At 38.5% G+C, this 20,437-nt stretch overlaps 2 protein-coding genes and 1 non-coding gene across 3 annotated transcripts; 1 reads left to right on the top strand and 2 right to left on the bottom strand.

The window, feature by feature from the left end:
• Window positions 1-641: 641 nt before the first annotated feature.
• On the bottom strand, window positions 642-5,459 carry LOC110770518 (disease resistance-like protein DSC1). The gene is made up of 5 exons (XM_021974668.2): window positions 4,516-5,459; window positions 3,334-4,426; window positions 2,919-3,212; window positions 1,422-2,816; window positions 642-1,289 (listed from the first exon to the last, which is right to left on the bottom strand). Exons 1-5 carry the CDS (start codon window positions 5,010-5,012, stop codon window positions 795-797), a joined length of 3,774 nt encoding a protein of 1,257 aa, XP_021830360.2. The 5' UTR covers window positions 5,013-5,459; the 3' UTR covers window positions 642-794.
• Window positions 5,460-14,378: 8,919 nt separating this feature from the next.
• Window positions 14,379-15,629, bottom strand: LOC148292702 (uncharacterized). The gene has a single exon (XM_088245903.1). It carries the CDS (start codon window positions 15,444-15,446, stop codon window positions 14,379-14,381), a length of 1,068 nt encoding a protein of 355 aa, XP_088102029.1. The 5' UTR covers window positions 15,447-15,629.
• Window positions 15,630-18,352: 2,723 nt separating this feature from the next.
• Window positions 18,353-18,513, top strand: LOC148292701 (U1 spliceosomal RNA). The gene has a single exon (XR_015827275.1). It is a non-coding gene; the product is annotated as a U1 spliceosomal RNA (small nuclear RNA).
• Window positions 18,514-20,437: the final 1,924 nt, after the last annotated feature.

Here is a 20,437-nt window from a genome sequence, read left to right as displayed (position 1 = left end):
TACTTATCCTCTGTTCATTCTGGCTCTGTTCTCAGTCTAGATCTTCTTGTTAGATCGGGGATCCCTAAATATTCCTTATAGCATTATTAATCCATTCAGTATTAGGCGATTTTGGTAGCTTTCGTGTTTGAATCAGTAGATAATTTGCACAGGGTGCAGAGGAGAGGAAGCTGCTCCAAAAAGAAATTTATTGGTCTTTATTTTGCCGAAGATTGCAGAAAGAAAATGCTCCAAAAAACAAATGAAGGCAGATTACTTTGGGCCTTAATTTGAGAGGTGCTACCTTTTTTAATTTGGGCCTCATGTCCTTGCTGAGCCCACAGTCCATTTTTGCCACTTCCCATCAGGATTTTAGGGCCCACTGATGTTTGGGTTCTTTTGTTTCCCAACAGTGATTTAGATAACGTCTAATTTCAAGTGAAATTCTATAGTGATGGTGACATATATGGACTCGAAAGAAAATATTCGTCAAGTTTGCGAGTGATTGGGTTGTTGTTACTTGCACTCAAAAGAAAAAAATGTGGCTGGTAAAAATATGTTGAGTATATTCCTTTGTCATATGCAAAAATTGTAAGGGCCCGTTCGGTAACGTTTCGGATAATGTTTTCTGAGAATATTTTATGAGAATGAAAACGAGAAAATGAAACCAAAAAAAATTGAATTTAGGGATACAAGTTCTTTTCATACTGAATTAGTTACAAGGAGACTAGACTGGATTCCCCTCTAGTTTTAAATTTTTTGTACAAGCGACATCCCTAAGCATAAGCATCCTCAGCCACAAGGCTTGTAAAAGCTCAAATAAAAATCCTCTTTTTTATGCTCTCAGCATCTTGGGCATACAACAAACAAATCCCACACTTTTCCACCTCCAACTCCTCCTGTTTGTTGGCAAAACCCAGTACGCTGAAGTCAACATAGACCTCAGTAACAAGTTTGTAAAACGCAGTGGGGCTTTGAGCTCCGTCTACAACTTCTTCAAACACATTATTAGACCACCACACATACACCTGATGGAGCTCTGAGCTTCCAATATTCGTATGCAGGTACAAAGGACGGTTGATTTCATGGCTTTCACCATTACTAGTTTTGAAGTTGTACTTGCATCGAATCAACATAAATAATCTAGGGTGATCCTTGTTGAATGCAATAACAAGAGATAGAGCGAAACCCAAGAAATCTGAGCTAAACCAATGAGGAGGAAGCTTGATGTTTATTGAAGATCCCTCACTTTGATGGCTGAACCAATTTGGAATTTCATACCCCCAACATGTAATGGCAACGGAAGTTTCCTGTAGCATGAATGGACATCTTATTTATTAAACTCGTGTAAAATTTTCCACAGAAGTGAGTGAGACAGAGAGAGTGTATGCGTGAGGTAGATAGAGAGAGAAACAAAGAAAGAAAGAAAGAGATATAGAGACCTTAATCATTTCATTTTCCTCTGAATCATAATCATCTGAATCATAATCATCTGAATCATAATCCTCTGAATCATAATCATCATCTGAATCATATGATGCTTGTTCAATTTGTTCTTCTTTAAACTTTGACCACGCAATTGCCATTCGCATAATTCTGAGCTGTGCATCAACCATTATGTTGCTTTGTGCATTCTGATCCAACTTTGTGCAACTAGAAAATATATAGTTCTCATGAAGCCCTGGATAAAATATATATTCGCCCCAACCTTGTGCGAGTGCAGTGCTTGAACTTGAGACTGTCTTCAGTGACGTGCAACCATGTGCTTCAAGATGTTGCAACAGTGGGGGGAGCTCTGGTAAAGATTCAAGGCTCTTGCAATTGGTTAAGAAAAGGCAAGACAGGTGAGCAGCGTGTTTGATGCTTGCAGGTATGCTCTTAATGTTGGTCTCTCTCAGATTTAAATCTTGTAATGAGGTTAAGCAAACAAGGCCATCAGGGATTTCTACTATACTGCACTTAGCGAGGTTTAGTGCTTCCAGAGATACCAATCCGACTTGGTCTATTAAGACGGGAGGCAATTTCTTCAGTTCCGAACAGCCATTAAACCAGAGAGTTTTAAGATTGCTTAAATTGTAGATGCTGTTTGGGACGACCTCAAGGTTCTTGCACTTGTGCAGATCTAAGTATTGAAGTGCAACTAGATTTCCAACTGATGGCAGTAGCTCTTCAACCGCTGTACCTGATAAATTTAGAAACTCCAGATGTTCCATAGGCTCTGAAATTTTTGGCAAGTGTTGAAAGTTAGAGCAACGACTGAGATCAAGGCTCTCCAAAGATTTCAAATTCCAAATGTTCATTGGGAGACTCACAAGGCTTTTGCAAGCGACCAGTTTAATTGTAGTGAGACCAAAGACAAACTTGATTGATGACGGCAATTCTTTTATTCCTGTCTTACTCAAATCTACCACTGTTGTATTCCTGGGAAGCTCCGGAAACTCGCAAAGAGATTTGCAGCCACATAGACTAAAAGTACCTGACACATTTGGCTTACGACTGCTGCTTGGAAGACTCTTAAGGTCTCTACAATATCTAATATCAAGCTCAGATATTTTTTCGTGAGACCAAACTGATGAAGGCAATTCCTCTATTGCTGTCCTAGATAAACCTAAGAATTCAACATTACATGGCATATCCGGAAGAGTTTTGAGCTCTCTGCACTTCCCAAGTTCAAGATTTGTAAGCTTGTCAAGATATTTAAAATACGAAGGAATTTCAACCAATCTGTGACAGCCATAAAGATCTATCCACTCAATTTTTTGACTCCGAGAGAGATTTGGAACTTCAGTTAGATCATAGCAGGAACGAAGACTGATCACTTTTAAGTTGATAAGATTCTGTAACAAATTAAATAGAAATGAAAAGAATTAACAACGTAGCTTGCAGATTATTACTTTCTAGGCCACATGTTATACAAGAACTAAAATAAGCATATATACCTGGTCTTTATTCCAAAGTTGCGCCCCAACTTCGCTGAACGGCATATGAAGCTCAACAAGATTTTCAGGAGAAAATTTTGATGGCAAAGATTTCAAAGGATATCTCTCCCATTCAAGATAACTAAGAGAATTGGGAAGATCAAGAGAATCGATTAATGTGATGTTCTTTTGAAACCGAGGGTAATTGACACGTAGCCATCTCAGTTGATACATTTTTTCGAAATTTGCATGGTTCAAGTGTAGCTTTTCAATCTTAGACCAGTCAAAGAATATGGCTTGAACAGTTGCAGCTCTCTGACAATCAAGAGCAAAGTGTAAAGGTGAATTAATAATATAAAAAGTTTAATCAAAATTATACTTGTAGGAATAATCTGACTTGTTTATTGTAAATGTGAATATAACATAAACTACGTACCTGGCTATTTGTCAACACTTGATAGACATCCTCTGCAATGAACAACCTACTGCGTTCTTCAATACATTGTTCGCGAACAATTGCCCTACCCATTTCTTGCAGCAAATCATGCATCTCTATCCATTCTTCCCAAATTGATATGAGAGACCTATCAATGAGAACTTTGATTCCGATTTCCCCATAGAAACCACGAATATATAACATTCTTTTTACATCATCGACATTCTCGTCCTTATGAAAACATGCTATATCAAGAAATATCTCCTTCTCATTTGCTTCTAATCCATCGTAACTTACTCTCAAAGCTTTCTTGATTTCTTCGCTTGGAAATCGTTTCAATTTGTTCCATTGATCTTCCCACTCTTGTTTGCTCTTGCAACGAAGAAATGAGGACCCCATAACTTTAAGAGCTAATGGAATGCCTTTAACATATTCTACCACCGCTTTTGACAACTGAGTATAATCTGTTGTTGGGGACTTATTTTTGAAAGCATGCGAATGGAAGAGCTGAAGAGCTTCATTGAAATCTAATCCCTCAACCTCGTATATCTTTTCATTATCAACTTTTTCCTCAAGAACGCCTTTATCTCTAGCAGTTATAATGATTCGACTGCCTTGGCAAAACCGATCATGGTCACCAACAAGAACTTCTAGTTGGCTTGAAGCATTCACATCATCAAGAACAATGAGCGCCTTTGTACGCCTGAGCCTAGCTTGAATAGAAGTTTGTCCTATAGACAGAGTGTCGATGGTTATATATTTGTCCTTTAATATCTTACGAACAAGTTTATTTAGCAACTGATTTAGTCCACCCGTTTGTTCTGATATCTCCCTAACATTTGCAAGAAAACAATAACCTTCAAATTTAGAGGACTGCCTGTGAAATACGGCATCCACAAGGGTGGTCTTGCCAATACCAGCCATGCCCCAAATACCTACACACCAAACACCTGGTGAACTTAAGCACAATAACGACTCAATTTTCTCAATTTTCCTTTCAATTCCAACCAGGCCCTTTAAATCACTTGACGATTCGCGATTCAATTTGGTCAAAATATCTTGGACAACTTTCTCTACAAAATCGGCCGCTGTCCTGGCAATATCATTATGAAAGACAAACAATAGTAAGTATGAATCAAATGATCACAAGTGGAAATTGATACAAGTTAGAGAGTTGGCTACCCTGTTTTGCTTGAATGATGAAACCCAGACATATTGGCTGCTTTCTCCAGAGCAGCCCTCCAGTTGACCACCTCATCCCTACTGCCCTTAAAACGTTTCTTAAGTTGAATACCTTCAAGTGCATAAGTTCCCTGCTGTTTTCGTACATGTGATGGATCTATGCCATAAAAAATGGGTATAACAATTTGTCCATATCTTTCCTTGCATTCTAGTATATGCACAAGTTCTTTCAAACACCATGTGGAAGAAGCATAGTTTTTTGAGAAAATGACTACTGAAATCTTTGATTTCTCGATTGCTTCCAGAAGGGCAGGTTCAATGTTGTCTCCTTTCTCCAGTCTGCGATCCATGTAGGTCTCAATTTTCTTCCGAAGTAAAGCCGCATGAAGATGACTGGTAAAAGTATCGCGTGTGTCTTCACCTCTGAAACTAAGAAACACATCATACTTTTCTTCAAGGGGGGCAGCAAAAGGAGGAGAAGAAGATGATGAATTCATATTCCTATCCACAACCTGCAAACCTGCAAGTCAAAACATGCACATGTATCCAAATTGTATGTATATATTGAGAATGAGAAACGAGGGATTAAAAAAATCTCCAAATTGGATGTATATATTGATTTGTGGCCTTTGTTGTTTAGAAAGAAAGATAGAAAGCAGTTTGGTTAATTAAGTTGCAGCTGAGGAGCCAATTGCCAGCTTGAGAGAGATAGAGAGAGAGAAAGCTAGAGATAAGTTGCCACTGCCCAGCTTGAGAGATTTGTAGCCTCTCTTGTTTAGAAAGAAAGAGAATCGAAAGCAGTTGCTTGCAGCTAGATCACATTTTAGTTTAGCAATTGCACAAAGCTCGAAAACGATCCAAGGAAAATAATCAGAGATGGAAAAAGAGAAAAGGAATAATTACTCAAGCACTGTCGGCGGACAAAAATTCAAGCATTCACACTGAAGAAATAAAAAGGGCATATGGGATAATGGGAGTGACTGGACAAACTTTTGCTTTTGAGTTGGAATTTTTCTTGAGTTCAATTCTAGCTAAAGTGACAATAGGCCCCATCATTTATGCGTTTTACTTTTACGTTCAAAGTTGTTCCTTTTCTTACTTTTGGTACATCCATAGGCCCCAAGGCCTACCGGGCATGCTTTAATTTTTGCTTGTGCAGGGACTAACAACAAGTTGTCTACTGCTAACTAAGGCCTCTGTAGTTGAGCAGCAGCAGCATCGGCGTTGGAATAACGAATTGAGGCATGCTATAGAATCCTATTCAGATTTTGAAACTTGTAAATGAAGCTACTGGAACATCTTTTGCTGTTTTTTTCTTCTTTTTCTCCGATGATTCTTGCCATAAGGTAAAGGCAGGAATGTTTATATGAAAGGAGAGGAAAGGGAAAAGAGGTTTAGAGATTTTTACAACTTCTTCAGGCTTTACCTTCTCTTTCATTTTCTCCAATTTCTCTTTGTACCCATTTTTCTTTTCCCTACATGTTCTATGATAAGCCCAACGACGCCCCTGCTTTCTTCACCTCCAAAATTTCAATCTTTTGTAATTGTTTTATAGTGCTGTTGGAAAACTCTTCGATTTTGTTTTGGTGCAAAACACATATATCATTTCAGAAATGCAAACTGAAGAAGGTGCCAATGCATATGCCTCTGTAAATTAGCCATCTTTTACAGTCACATATTAAGAGTGAACAAAACATACGGCAAATGATGGATCTTCTGCGCCATGTTGTCAACGCTCTTCGATACGATCGATTTTCTCATTCAGATTTTGAACACTTTATGCTAGAACTGATTCTGCATAACAAAATTAATAATAGCTAAGAAGAAAATCATGGGTAACAAATTGAAGGAAAAAAAAAATATAAAAAATAAAGCTTGAAGTGGGCGTAAATACCTAAGTGAGCGATCTTGAGCTGGAATTGGTGGAGTTGGCAGAGGGAGGAATTGTTGTTGTTGTCGTTGGTGCGATGAGGTGAACATGTGGTTAGGGAGAGAGAGAGCCGAGAGAGAAGAGAACAAGGCGGGAGAGGGAAGTAGACTTAGGTATTTAAAGCGTATAGCCGAGCGGCTATACTGTTTTTAATTTTGGCTATTACGTTTTTAAATATATTTGAATATTTGAATATTTGAATATTTGAATATTTGAATATTTGAATATTTGAATATTTAAAGAGTATAGCCGTGCGGATATACTTGAAAATGACTCGAATATTCAAATAGTATAGCCGCGCGGCTATACTGTTTAAAAAAAATTTCTCTCCGCTTTGCAGTGCTCATTTTATAAGTGGGGGCAAAAAGGAAAGAAAGTTCTTACCAAAATAGAAAAATAAAAAAACATAAGAAGAAAGCTCCAACTCCACATCATATCTCATTGAAAACTCAATAAATTACTGTCCAACAACTTGTTAAATTACTGTGACAAGAAGATGAAATAGGTATGCATAATGTTGGAGGATGGTGATAGCTCCCTCTAGAAGGTATAAGGTAGTTGTTTGTTAATAAGTTATAAAAATATGGAATGCAAAGTTCTTCACCATATAAAATCAGATTCACCTTGATACAGTCATATCGATGGATAAAGCCAAGTATATTAAGCAGCTGTCTTTTGTACTCGTGTATTCGCTTTGTCTGCACATCAAACATTGCATCTAAACTAACCTGCAGTTGAAAGTGACAAATTTCATTGTAATCTATTAGACAAAGGAGAAAAAAAGATGAACAGGATAGAAGTTCTAAGAACTTGTGACCAAACCTTCACACCATTCATTGATTCAATGTACAAATATGAAGCGTAGAGAGTACCATCATCCGTTCTTGTTGAAGGTCAGGATCTGCTGCATATGCTCGCAAGCCAGTTAGAAGGTCAACATCACGAATCCAAGCTTCTGTTCCAAGCCATTTTGAGATAAGAGCACACAGGCTAGGATTACTCACCACAATCCAGCGGCGTTGAGAAATCAAATGTCAGCACATTATCACATACATGCATATAAACTGTATCATCGAAGTTCATAATCGCTTTAGCTACAAAATCCTCTTCTTTATGCTCTCAGCATCTTCGGCATACAACAAACAAATCCCACACTTTTCCACCTCGAACTCCTCCTCCGAACAGGGTTTGTTGGCAACACACAGTACGCTGAAGTCAACATAGACCTCAGTAACAAGTTTGTAAAACACAGTGGGGCTTTGAGCTCCTTCTACAACTTCTTCAAATACATTATTAGACCACCACACATACACCTAATGGAGCTCTGAGCTTCCAATATTCGTAAACAGATGCAAAGGACGGTTGATTTCATGGCTTTCACCATTACTAGTTTTGAAGTTGTACTTGCATCCAATCGTCATAAAGAATTCAGCGCCATCCTTGTTGAATGCAATAACAAGAGATAGAGCGAAACCCAAGAAATCTGTGCTATTCGTGTTTACACCCAAAATAAACAGCCAATAAGAGCAAGACACGTGGAAGAGATTGGGCTTGGTCAGGGGAGCCCTCGGCACTCTACCTACCGATCTCTCCATTAGGGCAACGCCCTCTCCTGGGACACGTGGCATGCTCCCAAGCGACGTCCACAGTCCCACATCGAAATTATCAACAAAGTGCACACCTCCCAAGGCCTATAAAAGAGGTCAACTATCCCAAAATAGAGGTAATCAGAACTTACGGCATACAAGCCTATCGATCTATCAGTTGAACTTTCTATTCCCGAACTTACTTAAGCATCGGAGAGCCTTCGGCCGGTACCACACCGGTGCCCTGGGTCTTATCGTGCGTTTGCTTATATTGCAGATCACGCAGACTACCAAGGCATCAAAGATACCGAAGGCATAAAATTACTAAGTTGACCCTCAAAGTCAGAGAACCACTTTTTGGCGTCAACAATTCGCATAATTCTCAGCTGTGCATCAACCAATATTATGTTGCTTCGTGCATTCTGATCCAACTTTGTGCAACTAGAAAATATATGTTTCTCATGAAGCCCTGGATAAAATATATATTCGCCCCAACCTTGTGCGAGTGCAGTGCTTGAACTTGAGATAGTCTTCAGTGATGTGCAACCATGTGCTTCAAGACGTTGCAACAATGGGGGGAGCTCTGGCAAAGATTCAAGGCTCTTGCAATCGGTTAAGAAAAGGCAAGACAGGTGGGCAGCGTGTTTGATGCTTGCAGGTATGCTCTTAATGTCGGTCTCTGTCAGATTTAACTCTTGTAATGAGGTTAAGCAAACAAGGCCATCAGGGATTTCTAGTATACTGCACTTAGCTAGGTTTAGTGCTTCCAGAGATACCAATCCGACTCAGTCTACTGAGACGGGAGGCAATTTCTTCAGTTCCGAACAGCCATTAAACCAGAGAGTTTTAAGATTGCTTAAATTGTATATGCTGTTTGGGACAACCTCAAGGTTCTTGCACTTGTGGAGAACTAAACATTGAAGTGCAACTAGATTTCCAACTGATGGCAGTAGCTCTTCAACCACTGTACCTGATAAATTTAGAAACTCCAGATGTTCCATAGGGTCTGAAATTTTTGGCAAGTGTTGAAAGTTAGAGAAACGACTGAGATCAAGGCTCTCCAGAGATTTCAAATTCCAAATGTTCGTTGGGAGACTCACAAGGCTTTTGCAAGCGACCAGTTTAATTGTAGTGAGACCAAAGACAAACATGATTGGTGACGGCAATTCTTTTATTCCTGTCTTACTCAAATCTAGTACTGTTGTATTCCTGGGAAGCTCCGGAAACTCGCAAAGAGATTTGCAGCCACATAGACTAAAAATACCTGACACATTCGGCTTACAACTGCTGCTTGGAAGACTCATATCTAATATCAAGCTCAGATATTTTTTCGTGAGACTAAACTGACGAAGGCAATTCCTCTATTGCTGTCTTAGATAAATCTAAGAATTCAACATTACATGGCATATCTGGAAGAGTTTTGAGATTTCTGCACTGCCCAAGTCCAAAATTTGTAAGCTTGTCAAGATATTTAAAATACGAAGGAATTTCAACCAATCTGATACAGCCATAAAGATCTATCCGCTCAATTTTTTGACTCTCAGAGAGGTTTGGAACTTCAGTTAGATGACAGGAGGAACGAAGACTGATCACTTTTAAGTTAGATGCCGCCTAGGCCGCCTAGAGCCCGCCTAGGCCGCCTAGAGCCCGCCTAGCGCCCGTCTAGGCCACCTAGAGCCCGCCTAGGCCGCCTAGCGCCTGCCTAGCACCCGCCTAGGCCGCCTAGCGCCTGCCTAGCACCCGCCTAGGCCGCCTGGGCATCGACGAGGTGCGGTTGAAGCGCGCAGAGGCGGCGACGCTTAAGGTGGCACTGAGGCGCTGCTTGTTAGGAAGAAAGACCGGTAGAGACCCGCCTAGGCCTCCTAGCGGTCGCCTGGGCATCGACGATGCACGGTTGAAGCGCGCAGAGGCGGCGACGCTTAAGGTGGCACTGAGGCGCTGCTTGTTAGGAAGAAATACCGAGAGAGAGATGAAGTTGAAACAGTAAGAGGAAGTAGGCGACGCTGGGAAGAAGATATCTAACCTAATTTTTAATATAAAATTCCCCTATATTAAAAAACGTAAACTGTTATAAAACTAGAGAATATGTAGGGAGAAATAAGAGGAAGAAAGAGACAGTATAATTTGCTCAAATCAACTTGTCTTTCATTCATATTTGGTGCCACTATTTATAGGAGCAGAGATACCTGAATCACCTACCACCCATAATTGATAGGTTACAAATACATTGGTTGGTAGAGTACAAATACATTGGTTGGTAGAGTACAAATACATTGGTAGGTTACATGTATATAATGATGGATATTATTGTGGGCATCCATAACCTATAAACCCATAACGTATGGATTTATAACACTCCCCCTTGGATGTCCACCAGACAATGATATCATGTTGGACGTGCTAAATGTTGCCTCATTAAAAACCTTGTCAGGAAAAACCACATGGGATAAAAACCTGATCGAAGGAAAAAAGAGTACATTGCACATACATCCAATGTAGTAAAACTGAGGAGTTTCCGCGATTGATTTCTCCCCCTGATCTTTAACAATCTGATTGCTTGTAAAGTCGTCACATTCCTATACCATATACCAACTTCTGAAATATAGACTTCGGAAGAGCTTTGGTGAAGAGGTCTGCCAGGTTATCTTGGGAGCGAATTTGTTTGACTTCAATCTCTTGATTCTTCTGAAGCTCATGTGGGTAGAAGAACTTTGGTGGTATTTGTTTGGTTCTGTCACCCTTGATAAACCCTTCTTTAATTTGAGCTATACAAGCAGCATTGTCTTCATACATGATTGTCGGGGCTTTTGTTGTTGAAGAAAGATCACATGTTTTCTGAATATGATGAACTAGGGATCTTAACCAAACACATTCTCTACTGGCCTCATGGAGCGCAAGAATTTCTGCATGATTAGAAGAGGTAGCAACCAACGTTTGTTTTGTAGATCGCCATGAGATTGCTGTATTTCCACAAGTAAACACATAACCAGTTTGGGAGCGACCCTTATGTGGATCGGAGAGATACCCAGAATCCGCGTATCCAACAAGATTTGAACCGTTGGAAGGTTCGTACGAATAAAACAAGCCCATATCAGTTGTTCCACGAAGGTAGCGCAAGATATGCTTTATACCATTCCAGTGTCTACGTGTTGGAGCCGAGCTATACCTGGCTAATAAATTTACTGAGAATGCAATATCTGGCCTAGTACATTGGGCTAAATATAATAAAGCACCTATTGCACTAAGATATGGAACTTCTGGACCAAGTATCATTTCATCATCCTCTTTAGGACGGAATGGATCTTTATTTGTGTCTAATGAACGAACTACCATTGGAGTACTCAACGGGTGGGCATTATCCATATAAAATCGCTTCAAGATTTTTTCAGTATAAGCTGATTGATGGACAAGAATACCATTGGGATGATGCTCGATCTGCAAGCCCAGACAATATTTAGTTTTTCCAAGGTCTTTCATCTCAAATTCACCCTTTAAATATTCAGCAGTTTTAATGATCTCTTGAGGAGTTCCAATTAAGTTCATGTCATCAACATACACTGCTACGATTGCAAATCCAGAATTTGATTTCTTTATAAAAACACAAGGGCATATGGGATCATTAATGTAGCCTTCCTTGATCAAATATTCACTAAGACGGTTATACCACATTCGTCCGGATTGTTTCAACCCATATAGAGAACGTCTCAACTTAATGGAATACATGTTCCATGATTTAGTGTTTGATTCTGCCAACTTGAGTCCTTCTGGGACTTTCATATAAATATTAGCATCTAACTCCCCATACAAGTATGCAGTAACAACGTCCATAAGACGCATGTCAAGTTTTTCTGAAACTACAAGACTTATTAAATAACGGAACGTAATTGCATCCATAACAGGAGAATATGTTTCTTCATAATCAATCCCAGGCCTTTGAGAGAAACCTTGCGCAACGAGTCGTGCCTTATACCTTGCAATCTCATTTTTCTCATTACGCTTTCTTGTGAATACCCATTTATATCCCACAGGTTTTACACCTTGTGGTGTTTGAACCACAGGTCCAAATACACCACGTTTTTCCAAGGAATTTAACTCAACTTGGATTGCGTCTTTCCACTTTGGCCAATCAGGCCTTCCTTTACATTCATCAACAGATCGTGGTTCAATATCTTCATAACCTTTTATAATCTCAGCAGCTACTGCGAAAGAGAAACTATCATCGATAACCATTTCACTACGGTCCCATAATTCATCATTGCATGCGAAATTTACAGAAATTTCTGTATTAGGTATCTTTTCCTCTTCAGTGGCTTGTGTCTTTTCAATGACACTTTCATTCTCCGGATGAATTGTAGATTCAAGGTGAATCTCTTTCCCAATAATATCTTCATTAGCGTTTCCATTGGGATTGGGATATACTTTCGATTTTCGCTTTCTAGGAGTTGAGTCCTTGGAACCAATGGGTCTACCTCGCTTCAGGCGTGCAGTAGATGATTCATTTGCTGCAACATTGGTTAATCCGATTGGGATATCAATCCTTGCTGGTGTGTTTGCTGCAGGTATATGTGATTTTGTCACTTTTCCTGTATCAGTGAATGCATCTGGCATTTGATTAGCAATTTGCTGAAGGTGGACAATTTTTCGTACTTCATTTTCACTTTGAGTTGTACGAGGGTCAAGATGAGACATAATGGATATGTTCCAACCCAATTCTCGCCGTTCTTCAGGAACGGTCTTTTCTCCCCCTAACGGCGGGAAGAATGTCTCATCATAGTGACAGTCCGCAAAACGTGCTGTAAAAGTATCTCCTGTCATAGGTTCGAGATAACGAATGATAGTTGGTGAATCAAAACCAATGTAAATTCCCAATCGACGTTGAGGACCCATTTTAGTGCGTTGTGGGGGTGCAATTGGCACATAAACTGCACAACCAAATACCCTTAAATGTGATATATTGGGTTGTCTCCCAAAGGCAAGTTGTAAAGGGGAGAATTGGTGGTGGGTAACGGGCCTCAAGCGGACTAAGGATGCTCCATGTAAAATTGCATGTCCCCAAGCAGAAATTGGCAACTTTGTCTTCAATAGCAAAGTGCGAGCAATAAGCTGGAAACGCTTAATAAAAGCTTCAGCTAATCCATTTTGAGTATGGACATGGGGAACTGGGTGCTCAACATCAATCCCAAGTGACATGCAATAGGCATCAAAAGTTTGGGAGGTAAACTCACCAGCGTTATCAAGTCGAATTGACTTTATTGGATAATCAGGGAATTGTGCTCGTAATTTAATTATCTGAGCAAGGAGCCTAGAAAAAGCAACATTACGAGTTGACAATAGGCAAACGTGTGACCATCTTGTAGATGCATCGATTAAAACCATAAAATAACGAAATGGTCCACAAGATGGGTGAATTGGCCCACAAATATCCCCTTGAATTCTCTGTAAGAAAGATGGGCATTCAAAGTCAAGTTTTGACGGAGAAGGTCTAATGATCAATTTCCCTTGAGAGCAAGCTTTGCAAGACTGGTCAATGGACAAAGTACTATGGTAAGGCTTTAAAGGATGTCCATTTGAATTTGAAATAATCCTACGCATCATTGTGGATCCAGGATGCCCAAGGCGATCATGCCAAAGCATGAAGGTCGTTGGGTCAATGAAATTCTGATTCATGATAGCATGGACTTCAACTGCTTTGATGGTTGTATAATACAACCCAGAAGAGAAAGCAGGAAGTGTTTCCAATATACGCCTCTGGCTGTTGATATTGGTGGTAATGCAAAGATACTCCACATTATTATCATTTCTAGTTTCAATATGGTACCCGTTCATTCGAATGTCTTTAAAGCTGAGTAAATTTCTTTTCGATCTCAAAGAGTACAAAGCATTATCAATGGAGAATTGAGTCCCATTGGGTAACAAAAATTGAGCTCTTCCAGAGCCGTCAATTAGGTTTGCAGAACCTAGTATGGTAGTTACCTTTGCTTTTGATAAATGTAAATTGTGAAAATATTTTTTATCTCGAAGAATTGTGTGCGTAGTTGCACTATCCGCAAGACAAATATCTTCGTCAATTCTCCCAAGACGAGGGGATCCATGATTGTTTTCCATGCCTTCAAATTTATAAGAAAATATATATGTATTAAAATGTTGTTCGAAGAAAAATAAATAAATAATAAATAAAACAGGAAAAAAAAAATGTTATTCAAATGAAGTCTTTTATTCGATTTTATTCAATGGAAAAGATCCAAACTAACATGTGAAATGGGGAAAAACAGGAATTAAAATCAGCTCAAACGCGCTCAAACAACATAAAGCGAGGAAAATAAAAAATAAAAAAAAATTCAACAAAATTAATTGGGGAGTATCCCATCACTAATCATAGGATCAAAAGATTTGCCATCAGTATCAACAAAGAAGTCTGAGACATCAAGGTGAGTTGCATCCACTGGTTCTAACTCTGTTGGATCAGCATCCATCCAATATGTCTCAACCTTTTTTCCTTTGCCCTTGATTGAGGCTTGGTAAAGATCAATCAAATATTTTGGTGTGCGGCATACACGTGCCCAATGCCCATTTGTACCACACCTATGACATGCTTCCTCAATCACCCTGTCAGCTGAAGGTTGGGAGCCATTTGCCTTGTCTTGTTTGTTCCACTTCTGGTGGTTATGAGATGCTTGGGTATTTCTTGGGCCCAAGCGGTGGCTATTACTATTTTGGACTTGACCATTACGGGTACCCCTACCACGACCACGTCCTCGACGACGGTCGCCATGTGATGAGGTAGCATATGCCTCATGAGATGGTGCCAAGGCAGCATTCACTTCATGGAATGGTGCAGATCCAGTTGGACGGGACTGATGGTTCTGCATCAGAAGCTCATTATTCTGTTCAGCTAGAAGTAGACAAGATATGAGGTCTGAATACTTCTGGAAACCTCGTTCTCGATATTGTTGTTGCAAAACCACATTGGAGGCATGAAATGTGGTGAAAGTTTTCTCCAATAGGTCTGCATCAGTTATATTTTCTCCACAAAGTCGTAACTTAGAGCTAATTCTGAACAGAGCAGAATTATAGTCAGCCACTGATTTGAAATCTTGTAGACGCAAGTGCATCCAATCATGGCGAGCCTTAGGAAGAATAACTGTCCTCTGATGGTCATATCTTTCCTTGAGATTTCCCCAAAGGGCCAACGGATCCTTGACAGTAAGGTATTCACACTCCAAGCCTTCATGTATGTGGAGTCTGAGAAAAATCATGGCTTTCGCTCGATCCACAGAGGATGCCTCATTGCCTTCCTTAATGGTTTCCCCTAGGTTCATAGCCTCAAGATGAACCTCAGCATCATTGATCCATGAAAGGTAGTTCTTTCCGGAGATGTCAAGTGCAACAAATTCGAGCTTTGCCAAGTTCGACATTTTCTATATAAAAGAAAATGGAATGTATTAGAGCTCAAGAAAAATTGTTGATATAGTAAACATAAATATAATCACCAAAACTTCTGGTTTGGGATGTTTAGACAATTTAGATTGAGGAACTTCATGCCTTCAATTATTTTGAATCACAGAAACTTAGGTTCTGATTTGATAAAGGAACTTCAGGTCCTTATCCATTATGAGGATCGAGGAACTTCAGGTCCTGATCTCTTGTTAATAAAAAAAACTCATCATAATATATTGTGTTTAAATAAGATAAATTAAAAACTTAAAAGGAGAACAGAAAGAAAGAATAATAATAATAATAATAATGATAATTGCATACTACTCGTGTTATTAGCTACAACATGCATGTCAACAAGTTTTCAATGAATAGTGGTCATATAACAATAACAACAACAACAACAAAAACTACATGTTCATGCATTCATTGGGGGATACTCTCGGCAATTTAAATCATGTCAAAAACATGATTTCACAAAAAAAATAGCCATCATCGAGTTTTGTATATAAAAGAAAATATATATATATATATATATGGATTAACTAAGCTATAGAGAAGAACATTACCAAGAGCTTTCGTGCTGATAACGTGTTATAAAACTAGAGAATATGTAGGGAGAAATAAGAGGAAGAAAGAGACAGTATAATTTGCTCAAATCAACTTGTCTTTCATTCATATTTGGTGCCACTATTTATAGGAGCAGAGATACCTGAATCACCTACCACCCATAATTGATAGGTTACAAATACATTGGTTGGTAGAGTACAAATACATTGGTTGGTAGAGTACAAATACATTGGTAGGTTACATGTATATAATGATGGATATTATTGTGGGCATCCATAACCTATAAACCCATAACGTATGGATTTATAACATAAACTTCTTTTTGCAGTTTTTATTTTTATTTTTTAATTATATGAAGGTTACAGAAAATACAAAAGTAAAAGTTGGGTAATATCAAGGTTCGAAAATGTTAGAAGTTTTCTTTTATATATTCTTTTACTAGCCTCTCTGCATGCCCTTTCGCGCCTGCGAGAGGCTTTTTTTAAAAAAAATTTAAATTTATTTTAGAATTAAAAAAGATAATGGGTAGTTGTGTTCCATAAAAAAATGATCTATTATCTTATTTTTCTTTTAATTTTAAATTTTTTTAATATGAAAAAGTGTAAATTTACCATATTATCCTCACTTAATTAATAATTTCAATTCTTAATGTTTGCATTAACCAAGGGCATTTTCTGATATTTTGAATGTTTCACCATTCTCTGCCTTTTGCTTTATATATATAGATTTTGCATGATTTTGGTGTAAATTTATAATACAAAATAATTATATTTATTAAAAAAAAATAAACATCTAAGCGCCCGCTTAGTCGAGAGACCTATGTAGCTATATGGAGGTTACAAATCTTGTTTGGTGCGGCCCCAGTTGTTTGGGGTGTCTCAACAAATCAAATGGGTTCGCACGCCTCTGCATACCTTTATGCTTAATTGTGATGGTGCCTTGGACCGTGAAGGAGAAAGGAGAGGTTTGGGGGGGTGTTGTAGAGATAATGCAGGGAGATTCATATGTGGGTTTGCTACTTTCGGTCCACTTGGGCTGAATGTATTAGGCACTGAGCTGGTGGCATTGAGGGAAGGGTTATTGATGATGGGATTTAAAGGCTATACTCAGTTTTTGCTTGCAACTGACTCCAAAGAAGCAGTGTCGATGCTCAAGGGAGCTTTGGAGTGGCGGAGTAATTTGGGTAATGTGGTGGAGGATATTAGACGATTAATGGCGGATCGTGGGGTGGTTGATGTGGTGTTTCAACCTCGCGATGGCAATGGGGCTGCACATGCACTGGCCCAATTTGGATTGAAGAAAGGTCTACGTTTTTTTTGGGAAGATATTGCTCCCCCTTGGCTGGAGCAGGTACTAGAGAGCGATAGGGTGCAGATTTAACGGGGCTCTTTTGTTCTCCTCTATTGTTTATTTGGAGGTGATGTGGTACTCTTTTTCCTCCCTTGGGGGTTTTATATAGCAAGGTTTTAATGAGGCCACTCTGAGCCCTCCGTTTCGCCAATTTATTCTTTTGTAAGTTTGATGCAAGTTCAATGAAATTCTTCTTCTTGATTATTTTTTTAAAAAAATTTTTTTTAAAAAAACCCCAAATTTTCCTCTAAGCACGAGACTCTGCCTGCTGCTTAGCGATTTTTCGAACATTGCTTAACATTCACTAGACTTGGGCTTAACATTACTTAACCCACAACCGTACCGAACTTTCAGTAGAGCAAAGGACTGTGGTCCAAGAGATCAGGACTGTACAATATTATACATTAATTACAATATATTCTTAATACAGTTGAATCATTATAACTGCTAAAGGCGTTCTTGAGGAAAAAATTGATGATGAAAAGATATACGAGGTTGAGGGATAAGTTTCAATGAAGCTCTTCAGCTCTTCCATTCGCATGCTTTCAAAAATAAGTCCCCAACAATAGATTATATTGAGTTGTCAAAAGAGGGGGTCCTCATTCCTCAACAATAGATTATATTATTATTTAAGCCCCCAACAATAGATTATATTTCGGTCACCTACCGTTGGATATTAATCCAATGGTTCAAAAAAAATTCTTAAAATGAGTGTAAGAGTGAGTGAAACGTTGAATTTACATCCAACGGTGAGTGACCACAAATCTCTTAGACCCCTGTGGTCCAAGAGATCAGGACTATAATATTGTATTTGTCTAAACTAGGAAAGGCTATTCCGTGCATTGTGGATCACAGCTTTATAGGATTAGAATCAGGATTTGACTTTACCACTTGTATTTGTATATATATGGGCTACATAGCCTCTGTTCAATACACAGAAAGCATTCAGCCATATTATTATTTAAATATACTTACCTGGACAGGGTCTATGGCCGATCAAGAAGGCCCATGGCCTAGGTTGGTGACCTCCATTGCACTTAGGAGGGGTGTCTGCCTATGGTCTCCTCAAGTAGGAGAGCCAATGTCATAATATTATTATTTAAATATATTTGAATATTCGAATATTTAAATAGTATAGCCGTGGGTATACTTGAAAAACAAAAGTATAGCCGTGCGGCTATACGTTTTAAATATACTTGAATATTTAAATAGTATAGCTGCTCGGCTATATTGTTTAAAAAAAAATTTCTCTATGTTTTGCAGTGCTCATCTTATAAGTGGGGGCAAAAAGGAAAGAAAGTTCTTACCAAAATAGAAAAAGAAAAAAAACATGAGAAGAAAGCTCCAACTCCACATCATATCTCATTGAAAACTCAATAAATTACTGTCCAACAACTTGTTAAATTACTGTGACAAGAAGATGAAATAGGTATGCACACAATGCTGGAGGATGGTGATAGCTCCCTTTTAGAAGGTATAAGGTAGTTGTTTGTTAATAAGTTATAAAAATATAGAATGCAAAGTTCTTCACCATATAAAATCAGATTCACCTTGATACAGTCATATCGATGGATAATGCCAAGTATATTAAGCAGTTGTCTTTTGTACTCGTGTATTCACTTTGTCTGCACATCAAACATTGCATCTAAACTAACCTGCAGTTGAAAGTGATAAATTTCATTGTAATCTGTTAGACAAAGGAGAAAAGATGAACAGGATAGAAGTTCTAAGAAGTAAGAACTTGTGAGCAAACCTTCACACCATTCATTGATTCAATGTACAAATATGAAGCCTAGAGAGTACCATCATCCATTCTTGTTGAAGGTCAGGATCTGCTGCATATGCTCGCAAGACAGTTAGAAGGTCAACATCACGAATCCAAGCTTCTGTTCCAAGCCATTTTGAGATAAGAGCACATAGGCTAGGATTACTCACCACAATCCAGCGGCGCTGAGAAATCAAATGTCAGTACATTATCACATACATGCATATAAACTGTATACTGCTAAGAATAATGAGGAATCCCTGATTCATCGATGCATCATAAGAACAACCTTTGAATATGTACAGGAATCTATTCTAAGTTCCACAGCATCATGCATCCAATTAATTGGTCACCAACAGACATCATCATAGTCAAACATTAATCAAGACATATTAAAGAAAGCTGCAGGAAAGGTTGTTGCATCCCAATTTACTGCTCAACTGGGGTGGTTTAAAAACTTAACCTCTGTTGAACACTCTGCTCCATAAACCCTATTTGATAACTATAACAGCACAAACTACAAAGGCCATCATAACCCATCTTTCGAGGTGTGTATCTCACCATTATTCTTCTTCAACCACATAAACAGAATGAATAGTCTAATGAAACTAGCAACTACTTTATAAAAGATGCTATGAACTTTATACCTGGGTAACACCATTTATCTGGCATTGAAATTTCAGAGGCCACAGCTCATAGAAGTCCTGTGAAAGAGAAGAGGCGTCAGACCTAATTTAAGGTATCATAAGAATTTGGATATCTTCAACTTTGTCATAAGCCAAGGGAAAATACAACAATGCAAGGAACACATAGTACCTTGAATAATTTTGCTTTTAGCAATTCTGAATGTACTTTGGAACATCATAATAGGATTGCAAGAATAAGCACAATGGTGTATGGATTCACTGTAGAGTTTACAAAATACTACAGATAATACCAGACGCCAACAACAATTGGAGGCCCGGAATCATATATCTACCAAGAATACAATCAAATACACCATGAAATACAATATGGTTTTAAACATACCTTCACAGAACCTTCCTCAATAATTGACATCCAAGATAGCCGATTGTAATCTAAACCAATCCTCTTCTTCAACTCTTCCACAAACTTAAAGTTTATTTCATATAATATCTGGTGCAATAAAAACCTTACCACAATGATTTTAGAGACAAAATAATAATCTCATAAACTCATGGGTAACAAATTGAAGAAAAAAAAAATTAGAAAACATAAAGCTTGAAGTGGGCGTAAATCCCTAAGTGAGAGATCTTAGCTATTCTG

The sequence above is a fragment of the Prunus avium genome, chromosome 8, assembly GCF_965620075.1.
Source record: "Prunus avium chromosome 8, drPruAviu1.hap1.1, whole genome shotgun sequence".
NCBI classification, from domain to species: Eukaryota; Viridiplantae; Streptophyta; class Magnoliopsida; order Rosales; family Rosaceae; genus Prunus; species Prunus avium.
The sequence above is the reverse complement of the archived record's forward strand: the minus strand, read 5'-3'. Positions and strand labels throughout refer to the sequence as shown.

What these genes read in the sequence shown, in the direction of transcription:
- LOC148292702 (XM_088245903.1), bottom strand. Translation starts at nt 15,446, where the DNA reads ATGTCGAACTTGGCAAAGCTCGAATTTGTTGCACTTGACATCTCCGGA.
- LOC110770518 (XM_021974668.2), bottom strand. Translation starts at nt 5,012, where the DNA reads ATGAATTCATCATCTTCTTCTCCTCCTTTTGCTGCCCCCCTTGAAGAA. An exon ending in AACTTTGGAATAAAGACCAG is followed by an intron (nt 2,817 to 2,918) that starts GTATATATGCTT and finishes AATTTGTTACAG; the next exon opens with AATCTTATCAACTTAAAAGT. An exon ending in AGGAAAATGAAATGATTAAG is followed by an intron (nt 1,290 to 1,421) that starts GTCTCTATATCT and finishes TTCATGCTACAG; the next exon opens with GAAACTTCCGTTGCCATTAC.